Source organism: Macaca mulatta, chromosome 2 (assembly GCF_049350105.2).
Source record: "Macaca mulatta isolate MMU2019108-1 chromosome 2, T2T-MMU8v2.0, whole genome shotgun sequence".
Taxonomy (NCBI): domain Eukaryota; kingdom Metazoa; phylum Chordata; class Mammalia; order Primates; family Cercopithecidae; genus Macaca; species Macaca mulatta.
Window position 1 is genome coordinate 150658621 of NC_133407.1, and position 26694 is coordinate 150685314.

General features: G+C 43.5%; 1 protein-coding gene across 11 annotated transcripts in view; it reads right to left on the minus strand.

Moving 5' to 3' along the window:
- TAMM41 (TAM41 mitochondrial translocator assembly and maintenance homolog) overlaps window positions 1–24406 on the minus strand; it is a 124211-nt gene extending 99805 nt beyond the window's left edge. For 7 of the 11 annotated variants that reach the window (XR_013413352.1, XR_013413353.1, XM_077990096.1 and 4 more), the window contains exons 1-4: window positions 24058–24406; window positions 21575–21757; window positions 16805–16897; window positions 7113–7263 (exon numbers count right to left, since the gene is read on the minus strand). Coding sequence is in view for 9 of the 11 variants with exons in the window: in XM_077990096.1 (XP_077846222.1) it covers window positions 7113–7263; window positions 16805–16897; window positions 21575–21757; window positions 24058–24192 (562 nt within the window). In the remaining 2 variants the exon portion in view is untranslated. 11 annotated transcript variants of the gene reach the window in all.
- Between the last annotated feature and the right edge of the window lie 2288 nt (window positions 24407–26694).

Consider the following 26694-nt stretch of genomic DNA (forward strand, 5'->3'; position numbering starts at 1 on the left):
AAATAATAATCATTTTCATGACTGTTTTTCAGATATAATTCACATACCATGTAATTCATCCATTTAAAGTAAATAATTCAGTATTTTTAATTCTATTTACAGAGTTGGACAATCATCTGTCCAATCTAATATTAGAATATTCCAGCCTCCCCCCAAGAAACCCCATACTCCTAAGTGATCACTCCCCATCTCCCTTCACTCCCCATCCCCAGCCCGAACGGAAACATTGCTGTCATTTTGGTTCAGTGAATATTTGGCTGGCTACAAAGTACCAGGAGCTGTGCTAGACAATGGAGATCCAGGTTGGATCTAATCTACTTTCTCGCCACAGATTTGGCTATTCTGGACATTTTATACACATTGAATCATATACTATCTGGGGTTATTTTTATGACCTTAGCAAAATGTTTTCAAGGGTCATCACACGGTAGTATTTATCAGTACTTCACTCCTGCTTATGGTTAAGTAATATACAGATGCACCAATTTTATTTATCCATTTCTCAGTTGATGAACATTTGTGTTATTTCCACTTTTGGGCAATTCATTATGAATAATGCTGCTATGTACCAGTTTTTGTGTGGACATATGTTTTCATTTCTCATAGTAGACATACAGGAGTAGGACTGCTGGGTCATATGGTAACTATGTTTCACATTTGGAGGAACCGCCAAGCTTTTTTCTAAAGCAGCTGTACCACTTTACAATCTTATCAGCAGTGTATGAGGGTCCCAATTTCTCCACATTCTCAACACTTGTTCTTGCCTTTCTTATTACAGCCATTGTAGCAGGTGTACAATGGCGTCTCTCTGATTTGGACTGGTATTTCCATTTCCCTAATACCTGTGATGTTGAACAACTTTTCATGTGTTTACTGGCCATTTGAATACCTTTTCTGAAGAAATGGCTATTCAAATCCTTCTCTTGTTTTTAAACTGGGTTGTCTTTTCATTGTTCTGTTGTTGTGGTTGTTTTGGTTTTTTGAGACAGAGTCCTGCTCTGTTGAGCAGGCTGGAGTGCAGTGGCATGATTTCGGGTCACTGCAACCTCCACCTCCTGGGGTCAAGCTATTCTCCTGCCTCAGCTTCCCAAGTAACTGGGATTACAGCTGCACACCACCACACACAACTAATGTTTTATATTTTCAGTAGAGGCAGGGTTTCACCATGTTGGCCAGCCTGGTCTTGAACTCCTGACCTCAAGTGATCCACCAGCCTTGGCCTCCCAAAGTGTTGGGATTACAGGCGTGAGCCACTGTGCCCGGCCTTTCCATTGTATTTTAAAAATTCTTTATATACTCTGGATACTAGTCCCTTATCAGTTACATGATTTGTAAATATTTTCTTCCATTTTGTTAGCTGCCTTTTCACTTTTTTTTTTTTTTTTTTTTTTTTGAGACAGTCTCACTCTGTTACCCAGGCTAGAGTGCAGTGGCATGATCTCAGCTCACTGCAACCTCTGTTTCCTGGGTTCAAGCAATTCTCCTGCCTCAGCCTCCCTAGTAGCTGGGACTACAGATGCGTGCCACCACACCTGGCTAATTTTTTTTTTTTTTTTTTTTTTTTTTTTTGAGATAGTCTCGCTCTGTTGGCAGGCTGGAGTGCAGTGGCACCATCTCGGCTCACTGCAACCTCCACCTCACCAGGCTAATTCTGTATTTTTAGTAGAGATGGGGTTTCATCATGTTGGCCAGGTTGCTCGCAAACTCCTGACCGAGTGATCTGTCTGCCTCCACCTCCCAAAGCACTGGGATTACAGGCATGAGCCACCATGCCCAGCCTTCCTTTTCTATACATTAGAAAATACAAAAGTAGGGAGCAATAGGGAGGATCAGGTTCACTATATTGGTTCAGGAAGGAAGCAATATAATCTACTAATCAAATATTTACTGAGCACCTAGTACATGTAACGTACTATTGGAAGCATGCAAACAGAAGGAGCAAAACAAGACAAAAATTCCTTCCCTCCACATCCTCAGTAGTGGAACAAAGACCAAAGATCAACCAACCAATCAACCAACAATAAGATACAGTGTAGCCGACTATGGAACCTGCTATGGGAAAAACAAAAACAGGGAAAGACACAGGGAGTGGTGGAGTTGCAGTGGGGGTCAGGGAAGGCCTCTATGATAAGCCAGAACTGAGGCCCACTGGGGTGGGGTGGGGTGAGGAGGGAGGTGTGACCCAGTAGGTCCTGGGGAAGGACTGACCCAAGTGTGAACCAGGAGTGACGCCCACCACCACAGACCTTTCAGAACAGTAAAGGGTTAAGAGCAAGCATTCCAGGAAGACGACTGCCTGGGTTCAAATGCTAGCTGGGCAATTATGAGCTATGAGACTCAGGGCAAGCCACTCAACTTCTCTGGGCATCAGTATCCTCAAATGAAAAATGGAAGCAATAATAACTAGTTTGTAAATTTCAGGGACTGAATGAATGTTACAATACCTGACACGGGGTACTAGTCTAAAAAGATTGGGTATTATTCATGCTTTCTATCCCTTCAGGAGTGCTGTGTTCTCAGAAATTAGCAAGTGACTACTGAGTACCCTGAGTTCCGGCTGAGGCACAGAGAAGCAGGGTTCTAAAGTCCTGAGGCAGTCAGCTCCCATACGCCGTTCCAACCACACTGCTTGTAAGGAATCCAGAATCCACACTTTAGAGAGCTGGCACTAATTGTTAAATTTTTTTCCCCAAGAATCACTCAACTGGCAACTTCCTCACTGCTTCATCTTATTCCTAGAAGTAGCTGAGGCTGTGTTCAGACAATCTGGCAATGAAAGAAGCCCATTCTCTCTCTCATAGGAGAGTGCCTGAAGGTGTTTTTCATCCCTTGAGGACCTTAACCAGCCACATGAAAGGGGGCTGCCATGTTTCAACCCATCTAAGTACCCAGCTAATTTTTTTTTAATTTAAGAAACAGGGTCTGGCTCTGTTGCCCAGGCTAGAGTGCAGTGGTGTGATCATAGTTCACTGCAGCCTGGAAGGTGGGATTACAGGTGTGAGCCACAGCACCCCGCAAATTTTGACAGGCATTATTTGTCTGTGTAAGAAGTTTTATAATTTTTACAGCTGACAACATTAATTACACTTTGGAGAACACATCCAAGGAAGTCAGTGACTCCTTTGCCCCTTCCCCAACAGAAGTAATCTGTACAAAGTGATTCACAGCAGTGTTGCTAACAAAACAGTGATAAATGGAGCTAACCTAAGTGTCTATCAATCACTGGATGATTGAACAAACAACAGTGTCTCAACCTGAGGAAAACCCATGTGACCAACAATAATCCATAAAAATAATAACAACAGCAATCATTTTTGGAACACTGACTATTAATGAGGTAACATACTGGAGGCAGCCAGGCGCAGTGGCCCACACCTATAATCTCAGCACTCGGGGGCGGGGGGCCAAGGCAGGAGGATTGTTTGAGCTCAGGAGTTCCAGACCGGCCAAGGCACATAGCGAGACCCTGTCTCTACACAAAATAAATAAAATTAGCCAGCTGTGGTGGCGTGCACCTGTGGTCCCAGCAACTTGGCAGTCTGAGGTGGAAGGGTTGCTTGGCCCCGGAGGTCGAGGCTGCAGTGAGCTGTGATCTCACCACTGCACTCTAGGGTGGGCAACAGAGCGAGACCTTGTCTCAAAAAAAAAAAAAAAAAAAAAAAAGATGTTGGAAGCTATTATATGTATTATCTCATCGAAAATTTCTTTGTGAGATAGTTATTTCTGTTTTACAAATAAGAAAACTGGGGGCTCAGAAAGGTTCAAGCTTGTGTTTCAGGAAATAAAATAATGAAAAACAAAACCACACACAAGAAAGAAAGGTTCAAATACCTTTAGAAAGCTGGTATTCAAACTAGTCCATCATGCACCAGATGAGTGACCTTAGACAGGGAACCACTCTGGGCCTCAGTTTTCTCATCTGTAAAATGGGGCAATGATACAGCACCCAAATCAAAAGGTTGTTGTGAGAATTAAACTAGTTATCAAATTTAAAGTACTGAGAGTAGTCCTTGGCACCCAATAATAAATGCTATTTTCCCTGCCATTAAGCCACAGACTTCAGTCACATCAATCTACTGCTTTCTCTCTAAACATATCATGTTCTTTCACACCCTTCTTGCCTTTTTCACACGTGTTGTTTTTCAAGTCTACCACTGACTCACTGTGACTGCATGCTATTAATGTGAAGCTCCTTAGAGCAGAAATTCCATCTGCAGTTCTTTAGGGTATGAAATGCTGTTTTGCTTGATAAATATTAAACCAAGGACCAATGCCTAACATTGTCATTTTAATAGTTGTACTTACATGACAAAGTTCAGGGTGACCCTTTAAAATGCATTTGGTGCTCCTTTCCTGTTCATTTAAATGCTAACTTCTAAGAAAAACTAAAGGGTTAGAAAGCTTGCTTTTTTTTTTTTTTTTTTTGAGACACAAGACATAGTCTCACTGTGTCACCTAGGCTGGAGTGCACTGGCATGATCTCAGCTCACTGCAACCTCCACTTCGCCAGTTCAAGTGATTCTCCTGCCTCAACCTCTCAAGTAGCTGGGATTACAGGCATGCACCACCATGTCTGACTAATTTTTGTATTTTTAGTAGAGATGGAATTTCGCCATGTTGGCCAGGCTGGTCTTGAACTCCTGACCTCAAGTGATCTGCCTGCCTTGGCCTCTCAAACTGTTGGGATTACAGGGCCACCACACCTGGCTGGGTTAGGAATCAGTCTTAAAAAGGAAAAGAGAGAGAGAGAGAAAAAAAGGAGGTGGGTGGAGGAAAAATAATAAAAATAAAAAACAAGAAAAGATAAAGCTTTCTCCTTCCCAATTCGCAGCTTCTCATCCTCCACCTACTCTTTTCTCACCTATCATTTAGAATAATACTGACCTCAGGGCAGTTAAAGTAGTCCTTAAATACTGTATAAAATGTAAAGGATTGTTATTGCTACAAGTAATACTGATCTCGCCTCTGCCGAAGTAATTACTACCAGGCACTTGTCCAACAACATGGACAGACAGAGTTTTTCTGTTCCTTCTCCTGCACACTCCCCAGGAAAAATACTGAACTTCACAGATTAGGGACCATACATAATCTCACAACTAGAAAAAGATGGACAATGTCAAAGCTATAAATAAAAATAAGATTAGCAGACAATATGAATTTTGGCATATTCTCAGGGCTTGGGAGATTTCGGTGGTTTGCCAAGGGATAGAAACCGATCAATTCTAGGACACTGGGTTCTCAGAGGCCTATGAAAGTCAGGAAGAAAATGTACCTTTCAACACTTTGCCTGGCGTAGGTCTCATACCTATGAAAAAGATCTACCTACAGAGCCCATGTCATTTTCTACCCTCATTACTCTCTTCTAGTTCCAGCAAAAATCAGCTAAAATTGGTAGCAGCCTGAAGGCTAACTTAGGAGTCTTCAAAGAGGTGAAAGCAGCTCAAAAAGAAATTTGGTAAATTTCCTTAGTAATGTTCAGGATTTAGAAGGAACTCCCAGAATCCATCCAACGCTATGAAGATGTTGACTAGAAGGGAAGAAATGGAGGACTGGTAGTGGTAGGGGCAGAGTAGAGAACAGTCCTGCATCTTCTCCCACCAAGTCAGCTTTCATAAAAGGCTTCCGTTCCATCATTTTTCACAGTGGAGTATGGGAAGGGAATCACTCTAATAAAGTGACTCCCTTTGCTCACACAGTGCATGTGGCCTCCTCATTCTGGCACGGGGCCACGCCACTCTTTGCCCGTGTCTTTCGTTGGAAGGCAGGGAGGCTGCCAGGTGAAGCTGGAAGCACCCAGAGAAAAAGGCGCTTCAGTGCCTTTCTCTACAGTGTTGCAAATACAGCCGTAGTCATGGTAGATGAATTTAGGGAAGAATGGAAGAACAAAACCTCTAAGGTCTCTTAAATTTCCATGAAATCTTATCTGTCTGTACTGGGATTCAGACACTAAACTGCTTTTCCAATGTTCTAAGCATAAAGTTCTTTGACTTACACTTAAAAATCAGGAAAGATTATATTTATTTAAGATGGTGGTTTTCAGACTTTTAAAAAAGTAGCAGACCACTTGTTTTGTAAATGAAATCTTACAAGGAACCTTACTACAGCAAACAGATAGATGGGGGCTCCTCTGGTTGCAGTGAGGGTGAGGGGCCAGGGGCTCTACCCTCTCAGTTTGGGACATAATATGTGTGACTTACTCCCAAACGGTTTAGAAAAAAAACATATATATAGTATGTTTACACATATGGAGAAAACAGTGGTCCTCAAAGTGGGACCCCTGGAGGGGCATGAGCATCACTTGGGAACTTGTTTCTTTTTTTTTTTTTTTTTTTTGAGACAGAGTCTTGCTCTGTCGCCCAGGCTGGGGTGCAGTGGCCGGATCTCAGCTCACTGCAAGCTCCGCCTCCCGGGTTTAGACCATTCTCCTGCCTCAGCCTCCCGAATAGCTGGGACTACAGGCGCCCGCCACCTCGCCCGGCTAGTTTTTTGTATTTTTTAGTAGAGACGGGGTTTCACCGTGTTAGCCAGGATGGTCTCCATCTCCTGACCTCGTGATCCGCCCGTCTCGGCCTCCCAAAGTGCTGGGATTACAGGCTTGAGCCACCGCGCCCGGCCGGGAACTTGTTTCTAAAAATAAAAATTCTTGGGCCCATCTTCAAACCTATTAAATCAACTGTCCGGGGTAGGGCCCAGGAGTCTGTGTTTTAACCTGAGACTTTCTGGTTGCTCAGATACACGCTAAAGTTTGAAAACCACTGATACAGAAAGAATGAGAAAACAAATACAGTGAAATGCTAAAACTGGCGAATCTGGGAAAAGGGCATAGGGAGTTTTCTGTATTATTCTTGAAACTTTTCTCTAAGTTTGAAATTACTTCAAAATAAAAATTAACAACAACAACAAAATTACCCTGGGACAATAAGTGTGGAGATGTGGAGAGGGGACCTGGGAGGTAGGGAGGCAAATCACGAGGTTAGTGCCGGAACCACATGAGGTGATGTGATTTACAACTAAGACTGTAGCAGCTCCAGTGCCGAGTGAGAACAGGATACCTGCAGTCTTCAAATATAAATCTCTTCCTTGCAGAACATCTGGGCAGCAACCATACTAACCTGAATAGGAGAGTCCGGCAATCTCTATGAAGAGGTCTTCTTCAGAAAAGCTTTCGGGGAGCATGAGGAAAGCAGTGGTCACAGCACTCTTCAGATTTCTATCAAGGGCTGATCTAAGAGTGACATCCTCATTCATTGAGATAATTTTCACCTGAAAGAGGCAGAACATTGGGAAGAAAAGCATTGCTCAAGCATGGGTTACACATGCACTGGAACTATCTCAAACTCTTCCCACTGAAGATCTTGGAATATTGGTTCAGGTGACACAAAATTGTTCCTCTAATAAGTAATCCCAGAATCTCCTTGTTTTATGCCAAGGTCAAAGAAATCATATGACACAGGAAAGGATCAAAATGCCAAAGAAAATAAATATTCTTCTTACATGAGGAAACGCATCATAGGTTTAGAAAAAGAGTAAAAGTCCTTTGGAAACTTTAACATTTTTAAATTTATAATCTCACTATCGTCACTTAATTTTTTAGTCGACAGAGGCATTTTACCTCTTTATTTAGACCGCATCTGTAATCTTGGACCACATCTAACATAGGAAGTTCATGCTCTGTTTCACAATTTCTAGATACACTGATTTTGAACTTGACTAAGGAAAAATGAAAGAAAACTAGCTACACTAGAAAAAGAATGGATTTTAGAGATAGGTATGGGCTCAAGTACAGGTACTTACCAGCTATGTGAGTTTGGGCAAATGATTTGCATCAAAGAACTGTCACAAAGATTGACTATAATAATAAATGTAAAGTGCCTAGAATACTAGCAACTGCTTTGCTCGTAAAGAAATTTTCTCCTCAATACAGAGTAGAAGCTTCCATCTGAGACTTTCCACAAATCCATTAAAATACAAAGAGTGACTGGGTGTGGTGGCTCACACCTGTCATCTCAGCACTTTGGGAGGCCAAAGCATGAGACCAGCCTGGGCAACACAGTGAGACCCCATCTCTATAAAACAAAAACCAAAAAAACAAACACCTAGCCAGGCATAGTGATACACAAGTGTGGTCCCAGATACTTAGGAGTTTGAGGTAGGAAGACAGCTTCAGTCCAGGTGGTTAAGGCTGCAGTGGGTTGCAGTAAGCCACGATCATGACACTGCACGCCAGCCTGAAAGACAGTGAGACTCCGTCTCAAAAAAAAAAAAAATACTAAGAGCTCCAGTCTGCACTGCAGTTAAGATTCTTTTAAAGACTGCACTGTAGTGAAGAGATGTGTTCAAATCCCAACTCCATCTCTTACTAGCTCTGTGACTATGGGCATAATTCCTTATCAGTAAAATGGGGTAAATAACAGAATCAAGCTCATAAGGCTGCTAGAAAGATCAAGTGAGTTACTGCACACAAACCCTTCAGTGAAATGAGCTTCCTTGTGTGCGCTTCTCAGTGCACAAGGCAAGAGCTTCTCTGGGCCAGGGGTTCTCATCTTTAACTAGCATTAGCATCACCTGGAGGACTTGTTAAAATGTGTATTATCGGATGCAACGCCCAGAGTTCTGTTTCAGGAGGCCTGGGTGAGGGCTGAAAAATGTACATTTCTAACATGTTCTTAATGCCCAGGGACCACATTTTGAGAATTACTGCTCTAAGGTGTACACTTACTGCTGTCAAATTGCTCTTCAGAGTGGTTATACCAATTCACACTCCCACCATAATCTTTTTAAAACATCATACTGTTTCTGACTGACTTTCTACACAAAGGAAAGGGTCTAGAAGTCCCTAATAAAGACTCCCATATGTCTAAAATGTATCTACCATCTCTAAATCATGGGTACTATTGACACATTTTTCACCTATTCTAGAAAACAGGGCATAGGTTGCCTTTTGTTTGTCAAATACAGATAATTTTTGACAAAATTAAGATGGCACATAAAAGATACACTATGAGAAACTGCAAAATAAATATCAGAAAGCAAACAAAGAGGAGAATGCTGCAGTATCCCAAGGCATAGTTTCTTCTCTTCTAATTGTAAAAAACAGCATTATAAAACACATAACTACTATTTTATCAATCAGGCTTCAGAATCTAAATTCTTTTACCTTTTTTCCCTACTTTTTTCTAAGGGAATATTTATAACATACAAACATCATATATGGTAGGTACGCCACTTGATTCAATATTACCACCTCCTCCCTTACAATTCTGAGGACTTAATGGACCTTAATTAAGCCTTTCGGCCCTTAGGTGAGTTCAGCATTACTGCAATCATCTGCAGAGAGTAACCCATGACCAGCCAGCAACATGACTTGCCTACAGTTGCATAATGAATTGGCAACAAAAATCAGGATCACACCCTTTTACTTGGCAAATTCAGCTCTGAATATTCTGAATTATTCTCATGCATTGATTTATGGTTCTATTCTGGTTAACTTATCTTGAAAAATGATTAAAACAAATTTTAAGGTCCTATAAAAACACCTATGCTTATTCCTTGAAAAACTTTCCTAAACCTTATACAGTTGGCTTTTCATATCCGTGGGTTCTGCACCCATGGATTCAACCAATCACAGATGGGAAACATTCAGGGAAAAAAAAAAAAAAAAATCCACAAACTTCCAAAAAGCAAACGTAGAATCTGGCGCCACAGGCCAATTAGTATGTTGAAGGCAGGTGAATGACGTGATGTCTAAGCACAGTATTAGGTATTACCAGTCATCTAGAGATGCTCTAAAATACACAGGAGGATGTGCACAGGTTATATGTTAATACTGGGCCATTTTATATCAGAGACGTGAATCTGAGGGTGGGGGCAGGTCCTAAAACCAATCCCCATAGACACCAAGGGATGGCTGTATTCCATACTGAATTATTAATCTAGGAAGGCAACTGCCTCCTCTTACTGACAGAAAACTTAGGCCCGGAGGGGGTTAAACGATTTCTCCAAGAGACTAGTGGCAAACTGGATCGGGATCCAGTCCCAGGATTCACCCAGTGCTCTTTCCACAACTCTGTGATGTCTCTTTACTTCCACATTCCCATTCTTCATCCCCATTCATCACACATCCTTCTCAATAATCCTTCACCTCTGTTTTTGATGGCTTAGAAACCCAGTGAAATTAGGAGCTATTTTGAGACGATAACAACTCAAAAAGTTTGGGGAAATTTTCCTAGTTAACAAAATACCACTTGTTCTCCAAGGAAGTTGTTCTACCTAGACTGTAAGAAAGCAGTCTGCTATTTAAGGTTAAGAGGGTGAAAATAAAAGCATCCTTACTCAAAGGAAAAATGTCAATTCGGAAGATTCTGCTACTGTGCTGATCTGGTTCTTCAACGAAAGGTGAACTAGGAACTTGTCTCAGCAGCACTGTTATTTGTTGTTCAGAGTGAAAAGCCAGTGAACTCTTGGGACACTGCCAGAGAGGCCTGGGAAAAGAAGAAAGTGCTCAGATTTGTGAATAGCTGTTTGTATCTTACTGGGAATGCCCCAACCTGAACTGCATAGATAACATTAGCACGACTGCCAGGGAGGAAAATCTTTACTGGAGAGAAAGGGGCATTGCTTAAAGGGACTTTCAAAGGAGAGATTTGTGAGTACCTTTCAAGACAGGAAAAAAGAGAAAGTCACATGTGGGCTCCTCTAAAACTGTCACAAGGAGAGACTACTTGAATTGCAAAGAGTGAAATTTTAATCACAAAGACCACAGCCCTACCTACTGTTCAAATACTCAACCGTCCACCAGAACTGTTCTATTCCAAACGACCAGGAGGTTTAACTCTTCTAAATAGTCATTGCTTAAGGATGAAGAAGAAACACTGAACATTACAGCTGGATGAAACCTTACTCAATATCTACCTGCTGGACTCTGGGCTCTTCGAGGACAAGCAACATGGTATCATTTCAAAAAATTCCTTTGGCATACACAGAGAAGAAACAGTTGTCTTTTGAATAAAGAAATGAATGGCTCAATTTGTGCATTTCAAACGCTAGCAGCCCAAACATTTGCTTATAGCAGGGCAGAGCCAGAATTAGTAAGCCAGGTTTTCCAACTCCCAATTTAGGGATCTTTTATACCACTGGGGGTTTTTCTACCCACACAAAAAAATTAATCAATAAAGCTACAATACGGTGATGGTCGCACTCTGTGAATATAGTAAAAATCACTGAATTGTACTCTTTAAATGGTTGAGCTGTATGGTATGTGAATTTTATCTCAACAAAGCTGTTATTAAAAAATAGGCCATACATGGGGGCTCACGCCTGTAATCCTAGCACTTTGAGAGGTTGAGGCAGGTGGATCCCTTCAGCCAAGGAGTTCAAGACCAATGTGGGCAACACGGCAAAACCCCATCTTCACAAAAAAAAAAATAAAAAATTAGCTGGGCATGGTGGCATGTGCCTACGGTTCCAGCTATTCAGGAGGCTGAGATGGGAGGACTGGTTGAGCCCGGGAGGTTGAGTAAACCGTGTTCATGCCACTCCACTTCCGCCTGAGTGACAAAGCAACACCCTGTTGCAAAAATAAAATTAAAATTAAATAAAGCTACATTACTAAAAGGCAAAATATATTGCAACGAATACATTAAATAAATTAAAATCCTCTTAACAAGGTGGCAAAAAAACCACTGCATGTCAATATAAATGCCTTAAAAACTCAAGCACAATTATCTATACACTAAAAGCAATGTAAAATACAAATATCCAAAATTATGTTAACTAGGAAAGTAACCATTAATTATTACTTGAGAGGTTTCTTGGCTTAAAAAAAGATTGGTCACAATGCTATATTAAACACTTTAAATTCCATGGTTTTTTACTTGGGAAAATATTAATAAACTCAGAAACTTAAGGTTGTACTGAAAATAAAATTAGGGTATTACATCAATTATGAGATAAGTTAATGGTAAAGTATGATAAAAATTTAACTTACACTCAACTTTTCCCAGAAAGTCCATCTTTTTAAGCAAGATACTCATATATATATTTGGAGACAGGGTCTTGCTCTGTCACTCAGGTTGGAGTGCAGTGGCATGATCTTAACTCACTGCAATCTCCACCTCCTGGGTTCAAGTGATTCTCCTGACTCAGCCTCCCTAGTAGCTGAGATTACAGGTGTGTGCCACCATGCCTGGCTAATTTTTCCATTATTTAGTAGAAATGGGGTTTCGCCATGTTGGCCAGGCTGGTCTTGAACTCCTGACCTCAGGTGATTCCCCGACCTCAGCCTCTCAAAGTGCTAGGATTACAGGTGTGAGCCACCGCGCCTGGTCTATATTCCTTTTAAAGACTTAAATTGTTAGTGATTGAGAAATTCTATTTCAATTTGTAAGATGCAAGACAATTCTGGGGCTTTAGACAACATAATTTAATGTGACTCCTTTTAAAACACATAAAGATAAAGAATTCATACTCATATTCTCATAATTCTTTCTTAAGATATTTACCCAACTTTCTTGTCCAAAATACTACCACCCTCTTTTCATTAGATTTGTTTATCAAGTCTGATTAATACTTGCTGCCACCTAGAGGTGGCAGTTTGTTTCAAATCATTATCATTATAAGTGGTAGTTTGTTTAAAAATTTTTATCATTCTGGTTAACAGTGATTTCCACATGTTGGAAACTGGGAGTAAGGTGGAAGAGAGAGTTAATTTGCCCATTTATCATTCTCAATTAAAAAAAATATGTTCAACACTTTCAAATGATTTTATGATACCCTAATTTTCTTGTGCTAGAAGCACAAAAAGCCTTAGAAAATAATCATTGCTATCAGTAACATTTTCTTCTCCAAGTCAGCTAAGAAATGCAGAGTTTTGCATGATATGAGCATGGCTGCTACTACTTGTCTTGAATTGCTGTTTTTGTTTTACAAGGATATAACAGTTAGATAAACCCTGAGGTCATTTCCAGTGCTTACATTCTGAGATTTCATGGCATTTCTGGTTTCTAAAGACTTTTTTAAAATTTTGAAATATTCTAAACATAAAGTATAATGCAAAGAATAATATAACATTTTAACATTCAATTTCTATCTCAAAATAACTGAGATAAGCAAAGGCACAGAGAGAAGGGAAAGACCATTTTCTGAGTGTCTACTAAGTACCAGGCATTTCAGAACCCTCTGAGGTCAGCGCCATCAGACTCATCTACAGATGCAAACACCCTGAGGCTTAGGGAGACTGCCAGTGGTGCAGGGTCACAATATTAGCAAGCATCAGAGCTGGGATCCTAACCCTACATCTGTTGGATTCTGAAACACTGCGTTCTTCCCAGCACTACTACCCTGCTTGCAATACTCCTTTTCTTTTTTTTTTTTTTTTTCTGAGACTAGGTCTCACTCTGTCACCTAGGCTGGAATGCAGAGTGCAATAGCACAATCTCAGCTCACCTCTGCCTCCCAGGTTCCAGCGATTCTCCTGCCTCAGCAGCCCGAGTAGTTGGAATTACAGGGGCATGCCACAACTCCCAATTAATTATTGTATTTTTAGTAGAGATGGGGTTTTTCCATGTTGTCCAGGCTGTTCTCGAACTCCTGGCCTCAAGTGATCTGTCTGCCTCAGCCTCCCAAAATGCTGGGATTACAGGCATGAGTCACAGCACCCGGCCCTGCTTCCAATTTTCAACACCTTTGTGGACCTTTATTCCACAGATAAATTAACTGAAGTTCAGAAAGATAAAACAAGATGCCCAAGTTTATGTAACAGCTAATGGGTGGCAGGACTGAATATGACTCAAGGCTTCTAATTTGATGTCCATCAAGCTACATATTTTGTTTTTGTTTGTTTTGAGACAGAGTCTCGCTTTGTCACCCAGGCTGGAGTGCAGTAGTGCAATTTCAGCTCACTGCAACCTCCACTTTCTGGGTTCAAGCGGTTCTCCTGCCTCAGCCTCCTGAATGGCTGGGATTATCAGCATGCGCCACCATGCCCGACTAACTTTTGTATTTTTAGAAGAGACGGGGTTTCACTATGATGGCCAGGCTGGTCTCAAACTGCTGACCTCAAGTGATCCACTCACTTCGGCCTCCCAAAGTGCTGAGATTACAGGCGTGAGCCTCCGTGCCTGGCCCATCTTTTGCATATTTAAAAAAAAAAAAAAAAAAAAACCCTTGGAAATAAAATATTTACAAATTTCCAATTGCTCAATTATGAGCTTTACTAGTCATCCAACTTAGAAATGAGAAATTTATCTGTATAGATATGAAATTTCAGTAAGCCTATCATTTCTGGACTTTAAAAATGTTTTTATTTATTTATTTTTTTTTGAGACAGAGTCTGGCTCTGCCGCCCAGGCTGGAGTGCAGTGGCGCCATCTCAGCTCACTGCAAGCTCCGCCTCCCGGGTTCACGCCATTCTCCTGCCTCAGCCTCCCAAGTAGTTGGGACTACAGGCGCCCGCCACCGCGCCCGGCTAGTTTTTTGTATTTTTTAGCAGAGACGGGGTTTCACCGTGTTAGCCAGGATGGTCTCGATCTCCTGACCTCGTGATTAAAGTAAAAGTTACAGTGAAGTGCAACTTAACTTTAAGGGTACAGTTTGATAAATTTGTCCATGCATATACCTGTGTAACCCCTGCCCGGATCAAGTGTTTCTGGACATTTTAAGGAGCTACACTACAAAACTGTAAGCCCAGGTGCAAGGCAGGAGAATCCTGACAGCCCATGCACATCAATAAAGAGATGTTTATGACACAAATCAGTGAGCTAAGGCTATGGAAATCTGTCATTTTTCCCGTAGACAGCTATAGAAGCAGCACATCGCTGTCAGGGGAGACACTCGAGAACGATCCATCGCCCTCTTGTGGAGCCTGGGACCCTCTTACACACAATGAAAATCTTCCTTATAGTAGGAAGTGTGAGATTAGCAACTGTAACTGTTTAACATAGTTCTCAAACTGTGGAAAGACCCCTTCTCAGACTGATTATCTGAAAAATTAAAAAAAAAAAAAAAGAAGAAAGGTGATATTGCAAATACTTGTTAAAAGTTTAAGTTCTCTCCCACTTTTTTTTTCCTGTTTTGTGTTTGTTTCCTGTTTCTACTAAAGCCCAAGGAGAAGTCTACTCCCCATAGCCTCCTCTACCTGTGTCCCAAAAGAGCTAAGACAATAGAGAAGGCATCACCACTGGCCTGAGAAAGAGAATAAAAGGGATGGGAACACCAGTCCCTTGGAATAACTACTTGGTGCATTCATTTACTCAAAGGTTACCGAAGCATCCCACGATCCAGGCACTGCCCTTGGGATGCATCAGTGGACAAACAGTGCCTCCGTGGTACATGTCCTAGGAGACAAGGTGACTGGGTAGTGCTGAGGAAGGCTCCACTGAGGCACTAGGCACTTCCTCTGCCACCCTCCCCCGGCCCAAATGAGTCAACTTGGAGCCCAATGCAGTCACTGGAGAATCTTGAGTGGGAGGGCAGCAGGAGGGAGAGTGGACTGCGACCCGGCTTCTACTCCCAGCACTTCTGACTCCAAATATGGGTGTCACACCAACCAATTATCCAGCCCTCCAGACACCAACTGACTGTCCTACAACTAAATTCGATTCTGACCCTAGCTACCTGGAGTCAGAGTCAGATCCCACAGGTTACGGGCTCAGTTTCACAAGCCTCCCCCACTTCAGACACCAATCACAAGTCCAGGTGGCCTGTACAATGATTGTTTACTAGAAAGGGATAGGGGCTACTTCCCCTTTCCTCTGGCTTCATAATTTGCTAGAATGGCTCACAGAGCTCAGGAAGGCATTTTTTTTTTTTTTAGACAGAGTCTCACTCTGTCACCCAGGCTGGGTGCAGTGGCATGATCTCGGCTCATTGCAATTTCCATCTCCCAGGTTCACGAGATCCTCCTGCCTCAGCCTCCCCCAGTAGCCGGGGTTGCAGGCATGCACCACCACAGCCAGCTAACTTTTTTGTATTTTTAGTAGAGATGGGATTTCACCACATTGGCCACACTGGTCTTGAACTCCTGACCTCAAATGATCCACCCACCTTGGCCTCCCAAAGTCCTGGGATTACAGGTGTGAGCCACCGTGCCCAGCCAGGAAGGCACTTCACTTGCATGTACTTGGTTATTATAAAGGACACAACTCAGGAACTGCCAAATGGAAGAGATGCTTGGTAAGATACGGGGTAGCAGAAGGGTGTGGAGCTCCACGACATCTCTGGGCACACCACCCTCCCAGCACCTTGATGTGCTTACCAACCCAGAAGTTGTCAGAACCCCTTTGTTTTTTTATGGAGGTTCCACTGCCTACGCATGACTGATTAAATCACTGGCCATTGGTGATTGGCCCAATCTCCAGCCCTTCTTCCCTCTGTGAAGGTGGGAGTGGTGGGCCTGAAAGGTCCAGCCTCTCATCACATGGCTGGCTCCCTGGCAACCAACCCTATCCTGAATCTATCTAGGGGGCCATCAAGAGTCACTTCATTAGTATAAACTCAGATATGACTGAAAGGAACTTGTTATGAATAATAAAAGACACTCATCCCTATCACTCAGATATTCCAAGGGTTTTAGGACCTCTGAACCAGGAGCCCAAGGAAAAAAACCAAATACATATTTCTTTTTATATCACAATATCACAAGAGAATATGTGGATATTATTTGGCAATAAATTTTATAGGGAATAGGAAGAGTCAGAAACTCATTTCTACTTCCAGAGTTCCATCTCACTGCAATCACAATGATCAAAGTAAGGTTAGGCTCAGAGAGGAAAGGCATCCCTAACTGTGCAGCCTGTAAAACACTCACCGGTTTTTGGAGTCGTCCAGCAATGTATAAGTTATTCCAGTTGAGGAGATCTTCAATCAGAATATTAGTGCTAATAACTCCATATTTGATAAGCTGAAGGGAAAAATGGCACAAAAAGGAGTAAAATACCATGATATTGCTTATACAAGTACAAAATACAAGGAAATATATAAAATTCTTGATCAGAGCAGTACTTTGATTCCAAAGCCACTCAAAACGCCTGCCTGGTGAAAACACACATCTCCACCAAAACCTTCGAGAGGTTTAGTGCCCAAGACTGATTTGGCCGCTAGGGTATCTGAGGCGAGGTTGAAAGTGCCTTCACAAGATTATAACAGTAAGAGAAGTCCAGCATGGCTGACTCCATCTTGCTGCCAGCCTCACAGGCTGGCTATCCAGCTCATGCCTGGGCGTAGGTCAAGCCAACCAAGGGGGAGGAATATAGTTTATAGTTTAATTTTGAAGCAAGTATGACAATAGTCCCTCCCTAAAACTGTTCCCCTCCTCAGTCCACAGCTGAAATCACGTTTGTAAAACTAATGAAAGTCCACAAGATTAGGGTTATGGGAAGAGCCTGAATTCTGCTAAAATGTTGGCATAGCTTCTACGATGTCTTACTGCTCAGGAGACATGTGTTCAGAGGTCACAAGACTTGTGAGTTCTCCAATTAATCCTATAGATAACATCACTACTGGAGAACCTAAGATTGGTCTTTTGAGATGTTTTCAGACATTTGCATTCTGGCAACTGACTGACCCCACCCAGAACCACCATGACTCAACACTCAATTGGTCCTGTTGTCCCTCCCCCACCAAAAGGCCCACTCCACCCATGAGGACTGTTTTCCACACCTGTATGATCGCATCCCCAACCAATCAGCAGTACCCATTCCCTAGTCCCCTGCTCACCAAACTATCCTTCAAAAACCCTAACTTCCGAGCTTTCAGGGAGAGTGATTTGAGTGACAACGCCAGTTCTCCTGTGTGCCCAGCCTCACGTTAATGTTAATTAAACTCTTTTTTTTTTTTTTTTTGAGATGGAATCTCACTCTGTCACCTGGAGCGCAGTGGCACGATCTCAGCTCACCACAACCTCTGCCTCCCGGGTTCAAGCCATTCTTGCACCTCAGCCTCTTGAGTAGCTGGGATTACAGGTGCACGGTACCACATCTGGCTAATTTTTTGTATTTTTAGTAGAGACAGGGTTTCATTATGTTGGCCAGGCTGGTCTCCAACTCCTGACCTCTAGTGATTTGCCCACCTCGGCCTCCCAAAGTGCTGGGATTACAGGCGTGAGCCTGGCCTAATTAAACTCTTTACTGCAATACCACAGTCACAGTGCCTGTCCATGCAACCGGCAGGAAGAACCCACCAGGCAATTACAAGGTGACCACTATTTCAACTTAGGTCCATGTGATGTTAAAGATGGAACGGCTCTTAGATGCTATCTAGTATTGGTTCTCAGTGGATTGGGAGTAAAAAAAACTGGTCCTTCCCCAAAGACAGTTTGAGAAGTGATAATTTAGTTCATGTTCCTCATTTGAGAAATAAAAAACCTAAAGCTCAGAGAGAACAAATGACATGCTCAAGGTGGCACCAGTAGTAGCAGAGTCAAAACTAGGTCCCAGAATTGCAGTCTGGTCTTCCAACGCTCTTTTCATTACAAAGTACAAGAAATTTCCCTTTAATTAAAAGTTTTCACTGACATCGTTTACATAGTGAATTTCTCTTTTGCTATTGATTGTTTCAAACACTTCTGTAATTACAAAGCAACATCCAAAAATAAAACTTCTTTATTCACGCTAAAACAAGAAATTACAGTTCAGCCCATTTCTTTTTTTTTTTTTTGAGACAGAGTCTCACTCTGTTGCCCATGCTGGAGTGCAGTGGCATGATTTTGGCTCACTGCAGCCCTGAACTCCCTGGGCTCCAGTGATCCTCCCACCTCAGTCTCCAGAGTAGCTGGAACCACAGGCATGCATCATCATGCCCGACTAATTTTTGTATTTTTTGTAGAGACAGGGTTTCACCATGTTGCCCAGGCTTGTCTTGAATGCCTGGGCTCAAGCAATCCACCCACCTTGGCCTCCCAAAGTGCTAGGATTACAGGCATGAGCTGCCGTGCCCGGACAGTTAAGCCCATTTCAATAATAATTTGCACAAATCCTGTAGATTTCCCAGGTTACAAAGTCCCATTTGCATAAACAAGTATCTTCAGACCCACTTTGCTGAACTTCAGTATCCAAACAGCCTTCTCAAGCTGCAAATACATAAAAAGCAGCTAAAAATTGTCAACTTAAAAAGTATGGTCTTTTGGCATATAATTATGCCCAAACATTTGGTTACTGGAACTTATAATATTGCTTGAAAATTACTAATTAGAGATAGGTTTGGCATAATATTAACTGTGGAGAAAGAAGAAAGCTAAGTGTTCTGCATGACTCAAGTGGATATAGAAGGCTGTACTGAGTGTCAGCCTTTTTCCCCCCAACTCCAGCAGCAGCACTGCAGAAAGCCCTTCTAGCTGCAGTCAAGTAACCACTGGGAGGTAAAGGAAACATCATGGGCCTGGAAGTCAGGGGACCTGTTGCAAACTAGTTGCATGACCTTATGGAAGTCATTTCCTCTCTTTGAACTTCAGTTTCCTCAACTGCAAAACACAGGCAAAGCAGGGCTGGATCTCAACCAGAAAAGCAAATATATGGCCCAAGGGGTATGCAGACATCACCAGTCAATCACAACACTTACTCCTTAGCCAAGTTCAGATAGACCTTCAAATCCTTCTCAAGTCAGTATTCCAACCTCCTGCCCTTTAAAGCGTGGGCCTTTGACCAGTGGCACTGGCATCACCTGGGAGCTTATAAGAAATGCAGAATCATGCCTATAATCCCAGCACTTTGGGAGGCCAAGGTGGGTGGATGACCTGAGGTCAGGAGTTCGTAAACAGCCTGGTCAACACAGTGAAACCCCACTCTACTAAAAATACAAAAAATTAGCCAGGCATGATTACAGTAGCGGGCGCTGTAATCCCAGCTACTTGGGAGGCTAAGGCAAGAGAATCGCTTGAACCCGGGAGGTGGAGGTTGCAGTGAGCGGAGATCGCACCATTGCACTCCAGCCTGGGCAACAAGAGCAAAACTCCATCTCAAAAAAAAAAAAAAAAAAAAAGCAGAATCTTGGTGGGGCATGGTGGTTCACACCTGTAATCCCAGTACTTTGGGATGCCAAGATGGTCAGATTGTTTGGGATCAGGAGTTTGAGACCAGCCTGGGCAACATAGCAAAACCCTGTCTCTACAAAAAATACAACAATTAGCCAGGCATGGTGGTAGGTGCCTGTAGTCCCAGCTACTTGGGAGGCTGAGGCGGGTAGATGGCTTGAGCCCGGGAGGCAGAGGTTGCGCCACTGTAATCCAGCCTGGGTGACAGAGCCAGACTCTGTTTCAAAAAAAGAAAAAAAAAAGCAGAATCTCAGGTTCCATCTCAGACCAAATGAGTCAGGATCTGCATTTAAATGGGATCTCCAGGTGGTTCGATGCCTGTCAAAGTCTGACTGCTTTGAGCAATGAGTGGCAGAGCTGGCACAGCAAGTGAAACCCATATGTCATCCCTTGCCCAGGGAAGCTCTAGGAAGCTTCTGATTTAGACCCCTACTGATCCTTGCAGGTTGGGGTTCTGCTTAGCTCTTGACAGCTCTCTTGGAGACTGGGATGCTTCAGCTGAAAGACAGTTCAACAAAGTTCCTGCTGTCAGATGACCCACCAGCAGGAATCCATGCAACTTACCTGCTTTCCAACACCCACTGTCAAATTCCACCCATCTCCTAGCACCAAGAGGTTCCTGTCTATCACCTGACACACATGCTCCCAATCACCTGTGTTATCTTCTTCACTTCCAATTTCTTGCTGGGGGTGTCTGCCCCTCTTTCTAGATAAAATCAGTCTCCAAGCTGACCCTAAATTGGCCTGCCTATTCCTCCCACTGACCAGACCAATGGTTCCAGACCAGCAGCTTCAGCACTGTTTGGAAGCATGTTAAGGGATGCAAATCTTCAATCCCCACCCAAGACCTAGTGATCAGAACTCTAGGGGTGGGACCCAGCAATCTGTGTGTCCAACAGACACATAACCTAGGGGATTCTGATGCACACTAAAACTTAAGAACCACTTGGCCAAAGACAAAAAAAATAAAGTCAGTCTGGCCGGGCTCAGTGGCTCACGCCTGTAATCCCAACACTTTGGGAGGCTGAGGCGGGCAGATCTTCTGAGGTCAGGAGTTCGAGACCAGCCTGGCCAACACGGTGAAGCCCTGTCTCTACTAAAAGGTGGCACACACCTGTAATCCCAGCTAACTGGGAGGTTGAGGCAGGAGAATCACTTGAACCCACGAGGCAGAGGTTGCAGTGAGCCAAGATCACACCACTGCACTCCAGCTTGGGCGACAAGAGCAAAACTCTGTCTCAAAAAATAAAAAAAATGTAAAAAGTCAGTCACACCCAACCACCTCCTCACACTGCAATCACAGTTAATTGGAGACAAGGAAGGACTCCAGTCCCTGCTCTGTCCCCAAGTTCAAGACGTCTGGCAGGAGTGTGAATGTTCCCTGACTATAAGAACATACATACTATAAAAACATACATATTTCCTGACCATAACAACGTCCAGCAGGAGTGTGAATGTTTCCTGACTACAAGAACATACATATTTAGCTGGCACTCTAATCATCCAGGTTAGTAACCAGCCAACTTAAGACAAAGGCCAGCAGTCACTTACCCTGCCATCACACATGATCAATGAATTGTAGTAAACTCCAGCGCCATAGTTATTCTGGATGGATGTGATCATCTTGGGCCCTAAAACTTTTAAGAAAGAGTAGTGTCTCCAATTTTTCTTCAGGTTCTTTGAATGCCATGCGACAGGGTCATCTACTGTGAACACAAAGTCCAGCATAGCATTCTGCGGAGTGAAGAAAAGACAATAATTTCAGTATTAATTCCTAGAAAGGCAGCAAGAGAGCATGGAAAAGCTCTAACATATTATGCAATTATGATCAATAGTCAGAAGGCCTGGTGCTGTCATCAGAAACGTGAGCGAGTCTCTGGAACCAATTTGAGCTTCATTTTCATCAATGTAATAATAGCAAACACTTCTTTAACATGTATTATTGTGCCAGCATTCTTTAAACACTTTATGGATAACATACGCAGTCACTCCATTTATCCTCACCACAACCCTACAAGGTAGCTACTGCTATTATCTCAATTTTACAAGAAACCAACGCACAGGGGATGATGCTCTTCACCAAAGGACACAGAGCTTGTGAGTGGCAGACCTAAGTGGTCTGGCTCCAAATTGTGTGTGCTGTACCACTGCACTACACTGCCTTTCACAAATGTAACTAAATGTGCTCTGCTTTTCTTCCAGATCAAATTAGCACCATCTGGATAAACTCTATGAAATATTTTATAAAAGGAAGTCAGTTATTTTATCTCTTACCCATTCACCAACCACTCATTGAGTACTTATAATGAGCTCTGACAGGCCCTAGGGTAGAAGTATAGAGCTCAGAGTCTACTGGAGAGAATAAACAAATTATCACTACATTGACTTCACAGAGGAATGCAAAATGTACTAGCTGCACTCAGAATGGGGATCAGATCAGGAGCACAGGAGGGAGAAATTCTCCTAGAGATGACAAACCTGAGTCTTGAAGGACATGTGAGTTAAACAGACTTGCTGGAAGCACTGGGGGAAGCACAGGGAAGGGTAGGGAGCCGTGTTGGAGGAAAGTGCCCTGTGGATATGGGAGCCGGCATGTTCTGGAAGCTGCCGTTAGATATGACTGAAATACAACACATTTATGTGGTGGGAGACGAGATCAGAAAGGGAGGCTGTTTGCCACACAAGAAAATTTTCCTGCAGAAGAGCTGACTGGAGAGAGGAGGGACTAAGGGAGTGGGGGGAATTAGATCTGAAGCCATGGCAAGATTCCAGGTAAGAAATGAAATTATATTAGCTAAGGCGCTAAGGATGCGGACTGATGTGAGAGAGATTTAGGTGTTGGAATCTACAACTTGTTCACTTGAATGTAAGGAATCAAAAGTGAGGGAATGGGAAGGAAGGACCTTGTCTTGCAGAAGTTCCAGGTCTACTCAAAGGGAAACCTCCATGGCAGAATGCAGAGGTCGCCATCATGAGGCTAACGCCTGCTCTGTTTACCACAGTGTGACTCTACAGACCACTGGGGACACTTAAGATTTGGTGGCGAGGCGGGTATGGAATAAACATGTTTTTTAAAAATGTGTAATTACGTTAAGGTATATTCAGGAAAAATAACTAGCCTATAATAACACATAATTTTTCATATGCTGCCAATTTAAAGAAAAATATTAAATAGTAGTATAAGTGGAAAACAGAAATCCAAGCCACAGCACAGATGGCCTCACCAGGAAGTGAACAGGCAGGATGTTCATCAGAAGACAGACTACGGTCAGGTATCCAGACGCAGGGGAACCAATTAAAACCTGCACACTGAATTCTGCAAACTACAAGGAAAACTGTACCCTTAATGAGGCTGTGCTGAGTCAACTCTGAAAAGTAACAATGCCTAGTCTCAGACCCTTGTTAAATGTGCTGAGCGAGGGTAAATATACGGGTCACGCACTAACTTTTGTTGTTAGTTACTTTCACTGCACCTGCCCGGGCCCTACAACCAGTCCGCCAATTTCCTTAAGTCAAAAGATCATTTTGCATTTTCTCCTACATTTATAGAGGTGACTCTCAACAAACTTGGCTGCGTATTAGAATCACCTGGGACGTTTCTTAAATTCCTGAAGCCCAGGCCGCATCCCAAACCAATTAAATCAGAATCTCCATCGGCGGAACCCGAGCATTAGGATTTTCTTAAAAGCTCCCCAGAAAATTCCGATGTCCACCCGACTGAAAACACTGAAAGAACCTGATAACTATTTCCTTTCCTTTCTTCCACTTGCCCCTGCAGCAACTTTTCCTTATGCTTAACTGCTTCTCCTGCTCTAGACCCACGTGGATTCCTAAGTATCCTTCAACACCGTCGCTTCAACTCGCGTTGTCGTTATACTAGGAATGCAGACCTATGGTTCACTCTGCTAGTGGACAAGTGGAGTGTGCAGAGCGGACAGGCGGCTCTCCGGCTCTGAAGGAATCGACGGCAAAACGGGACTCGTGAGAACAGACAGTTCCCCGTCGTGGGGCTGACTGGGACTGCCCGGGCTCACCTTCTGGTCTGAACTGGGCCCTGCCTGGCGGTACACCCCGGAGCCGTAGACGAAAGCCAGACTCAGCTCCTCGGGGAAGTGAGACAGGATCTTGCGGAAGGTCACCCCCGAGCTCTGCAGCGCCTGCAGCGCCATGGGGTCGAGGCTGACAGGAGACCCTCAGCGCAGCAAGCCGAGGACAACAGGGCGGGGAACAGAAACCGGGTAGGCGGTTTAGGGTGGGAAATGGAAGTTGGAGACCGGCTCGAGGGACGCAAGGCTGAGTGTGGGGTGGGACTGCAAGAACGGGCAAGGATTGGGGCGTTGGGCCACGAACATCAGCGGCGGCAAGACACAGCCGGCTTAGACTGGCGTGGGCGGCGCTCGTGCCGGCCGAGCTTCCGTCCCTTGCTACGCCCCACGCACGCACACGCGCTTCCAAGACGCAAGAGGCGGTGCTCGCCTTAGTGTGGGGAACGTGATGGCTCTGCATTGTCCCCTCGTGGTCGGAGGAGTGCTCTACAGGCTGGCAGCCTCGGTTGCGACCTGGACAAATGGGCGGAGCCAAGCGTCATCCGACTCCGCGGCCGTGAGCCTTGATACCCACTGTACTTCTCTCTTCAAACCACGGTTTAAAGAATTACTATAAATCGTGAGCGTATTGAAAGCTTTTAAATGAGGCGACACTCACATAATATAGAACTAGCCGTTCTGAAATGGACAGAGTAGTAGCATTTAGTACCTTCACAATATTGTGCACCCATCATCTCTCTAGTTCCAAAATTGAAGATTTCGAAGATTTAGAAAAACACAAAATTAAAATGATGCCCAGTCCCACCATGTAAAGAATACCACCGTCGAGATTTGGCCAAGACTTCTTCGCGTTAAAGCCCTTTTCAAATACAAGGATGGATATGGGAGTGCGTGGTAAAGGACTGCAGAGACGTTCTCTGATACTTGCATTTAATTTCAAGGGTGGATAAGAGTTTTTGCCCCCTTGCCTTGGGGATTGGTCACACACAGAGTGGTTCAAATGCAGTTTCTGGAGGAAACAGGATCCTAGGAGTAGAAAAATCTTAGAGCGCTCCTCTTTTTTTTTGTATGACTAGAGAAACTTGCTGAAGATTACCATTCAGGAGGTGGTTTGACTTCCAGGACAGAAACTTTTTCAGCTACCCTCTCCTTCCTCCCCGATATACATTACCTCTCAAAAATAATAGAGATAGTAATAACTAACATTCAGGTAATGTTGATACATTTTCACATGCACTTCTCACTGAGTCCCCTCTAGTGCCCTGTGGCAGGAGGGCCTTGGTTTTACTGATGGCCAAGCTAAGGCTTAGAGAGGTAAAGCCAGGTGCTTAGGATCACATCAGCCGGTGGCAAAACTAGAGCTAAACCCAGGTCTGGCTCCACCTCTGGGATTTTTTTAGAAAATTCTGCTCTGTCCTAGAAGGGTTTTGAGCGGGGACTTACATAATCCACATGTTAGCCTGAATTAGGGGGGACTAATCAGACAGCTGTTATCATAGTTGCCCCGTGAACTGGAAACAGCTAGGCCAAGGTCTTAGAAGCAAGGATGGGATTATATCAATGGCAAAAATGATTACTTGCACTCACACTCTGGGCCTGCAATGAGATGAAGGGATCTGAGCTGCCTGCTGCCCTGCAAGAACTCGTGGTCTATAGAGGAGAGGAGACAGACCTGCAAATCAGAGTAGAATTTGGGTAATGCAGCCAGGTACCCAGCGCAGTGCGGGAGTGTAATGTCCCTCCAATGGGAACGTCAATCAGTTCTGGGTGTTCGGGAAAGGGACCAGAAGAGGTTTCACAGGAATGACATTTTGAGCCAGGCCTGGAAGCTGGGTAGGAGTTTATCAGGCAGAAGATAGATGGGAAAGATTCTACCAAGAAAGAAATAATAGGACTCAGTGACAATAATAATAATAATAGGTGTCATTATTAAGCACTTACTATGCCCAGGCACATTTTTACTTCTTTGGGGTTTTTTTGTTTTTGTTTTTGTTTGAGACTGAGTCTTGCTCTGTTGCCCAGGTTGGAGTGCAGTGGCATGATCTCAGCTCACTGTGACCTCTACCTCCTGGGTTCAAGCAAGCATGCCTGGCTAATGGTTGTATTTTTAGTAGAGATGGGGTTTCACTATGTTGGCCAGGCTGGTCTCGAACTCCTGACCTCTAGTGATTTGCCCACCTCAGCCTCCCAAAGTGCTGGGATTACAGGCGTGAGCCACCCATGCCCAGGCTTTTTATACTTATTTCTTTTCATCACTCCAAAGATCCTATGAGGCAGGTTCTCTAAGAGGATATTTTTCATATGAGGAAACAGAGGTCCTAAAAGGAGCAGTAAATGTTCCAAAGTCACACAGGGAAGTGGTGAAGTCAGGGTTTGAACCTACAGCTACCTACCTCTAAAGGCCAAAGTCTTTACTGCCATGTTTAAGTGTCCTCTACAGTGGCTTGCAGGGTGAGAGAAGGAAATGGGAAGAAAGCTGGAACTCAGGCATCAGCCAAGGGTCAGGAGCAGCAGCAGTAGCCACAGCAACAAGCAGGAGACCAGGGCAAGGGAGCGGAGAGAGGCCATTTGTCTGCATTCCCTGGTGTGGGCATGGTCACTTCTGTTGTTTTTACTACAGATTGC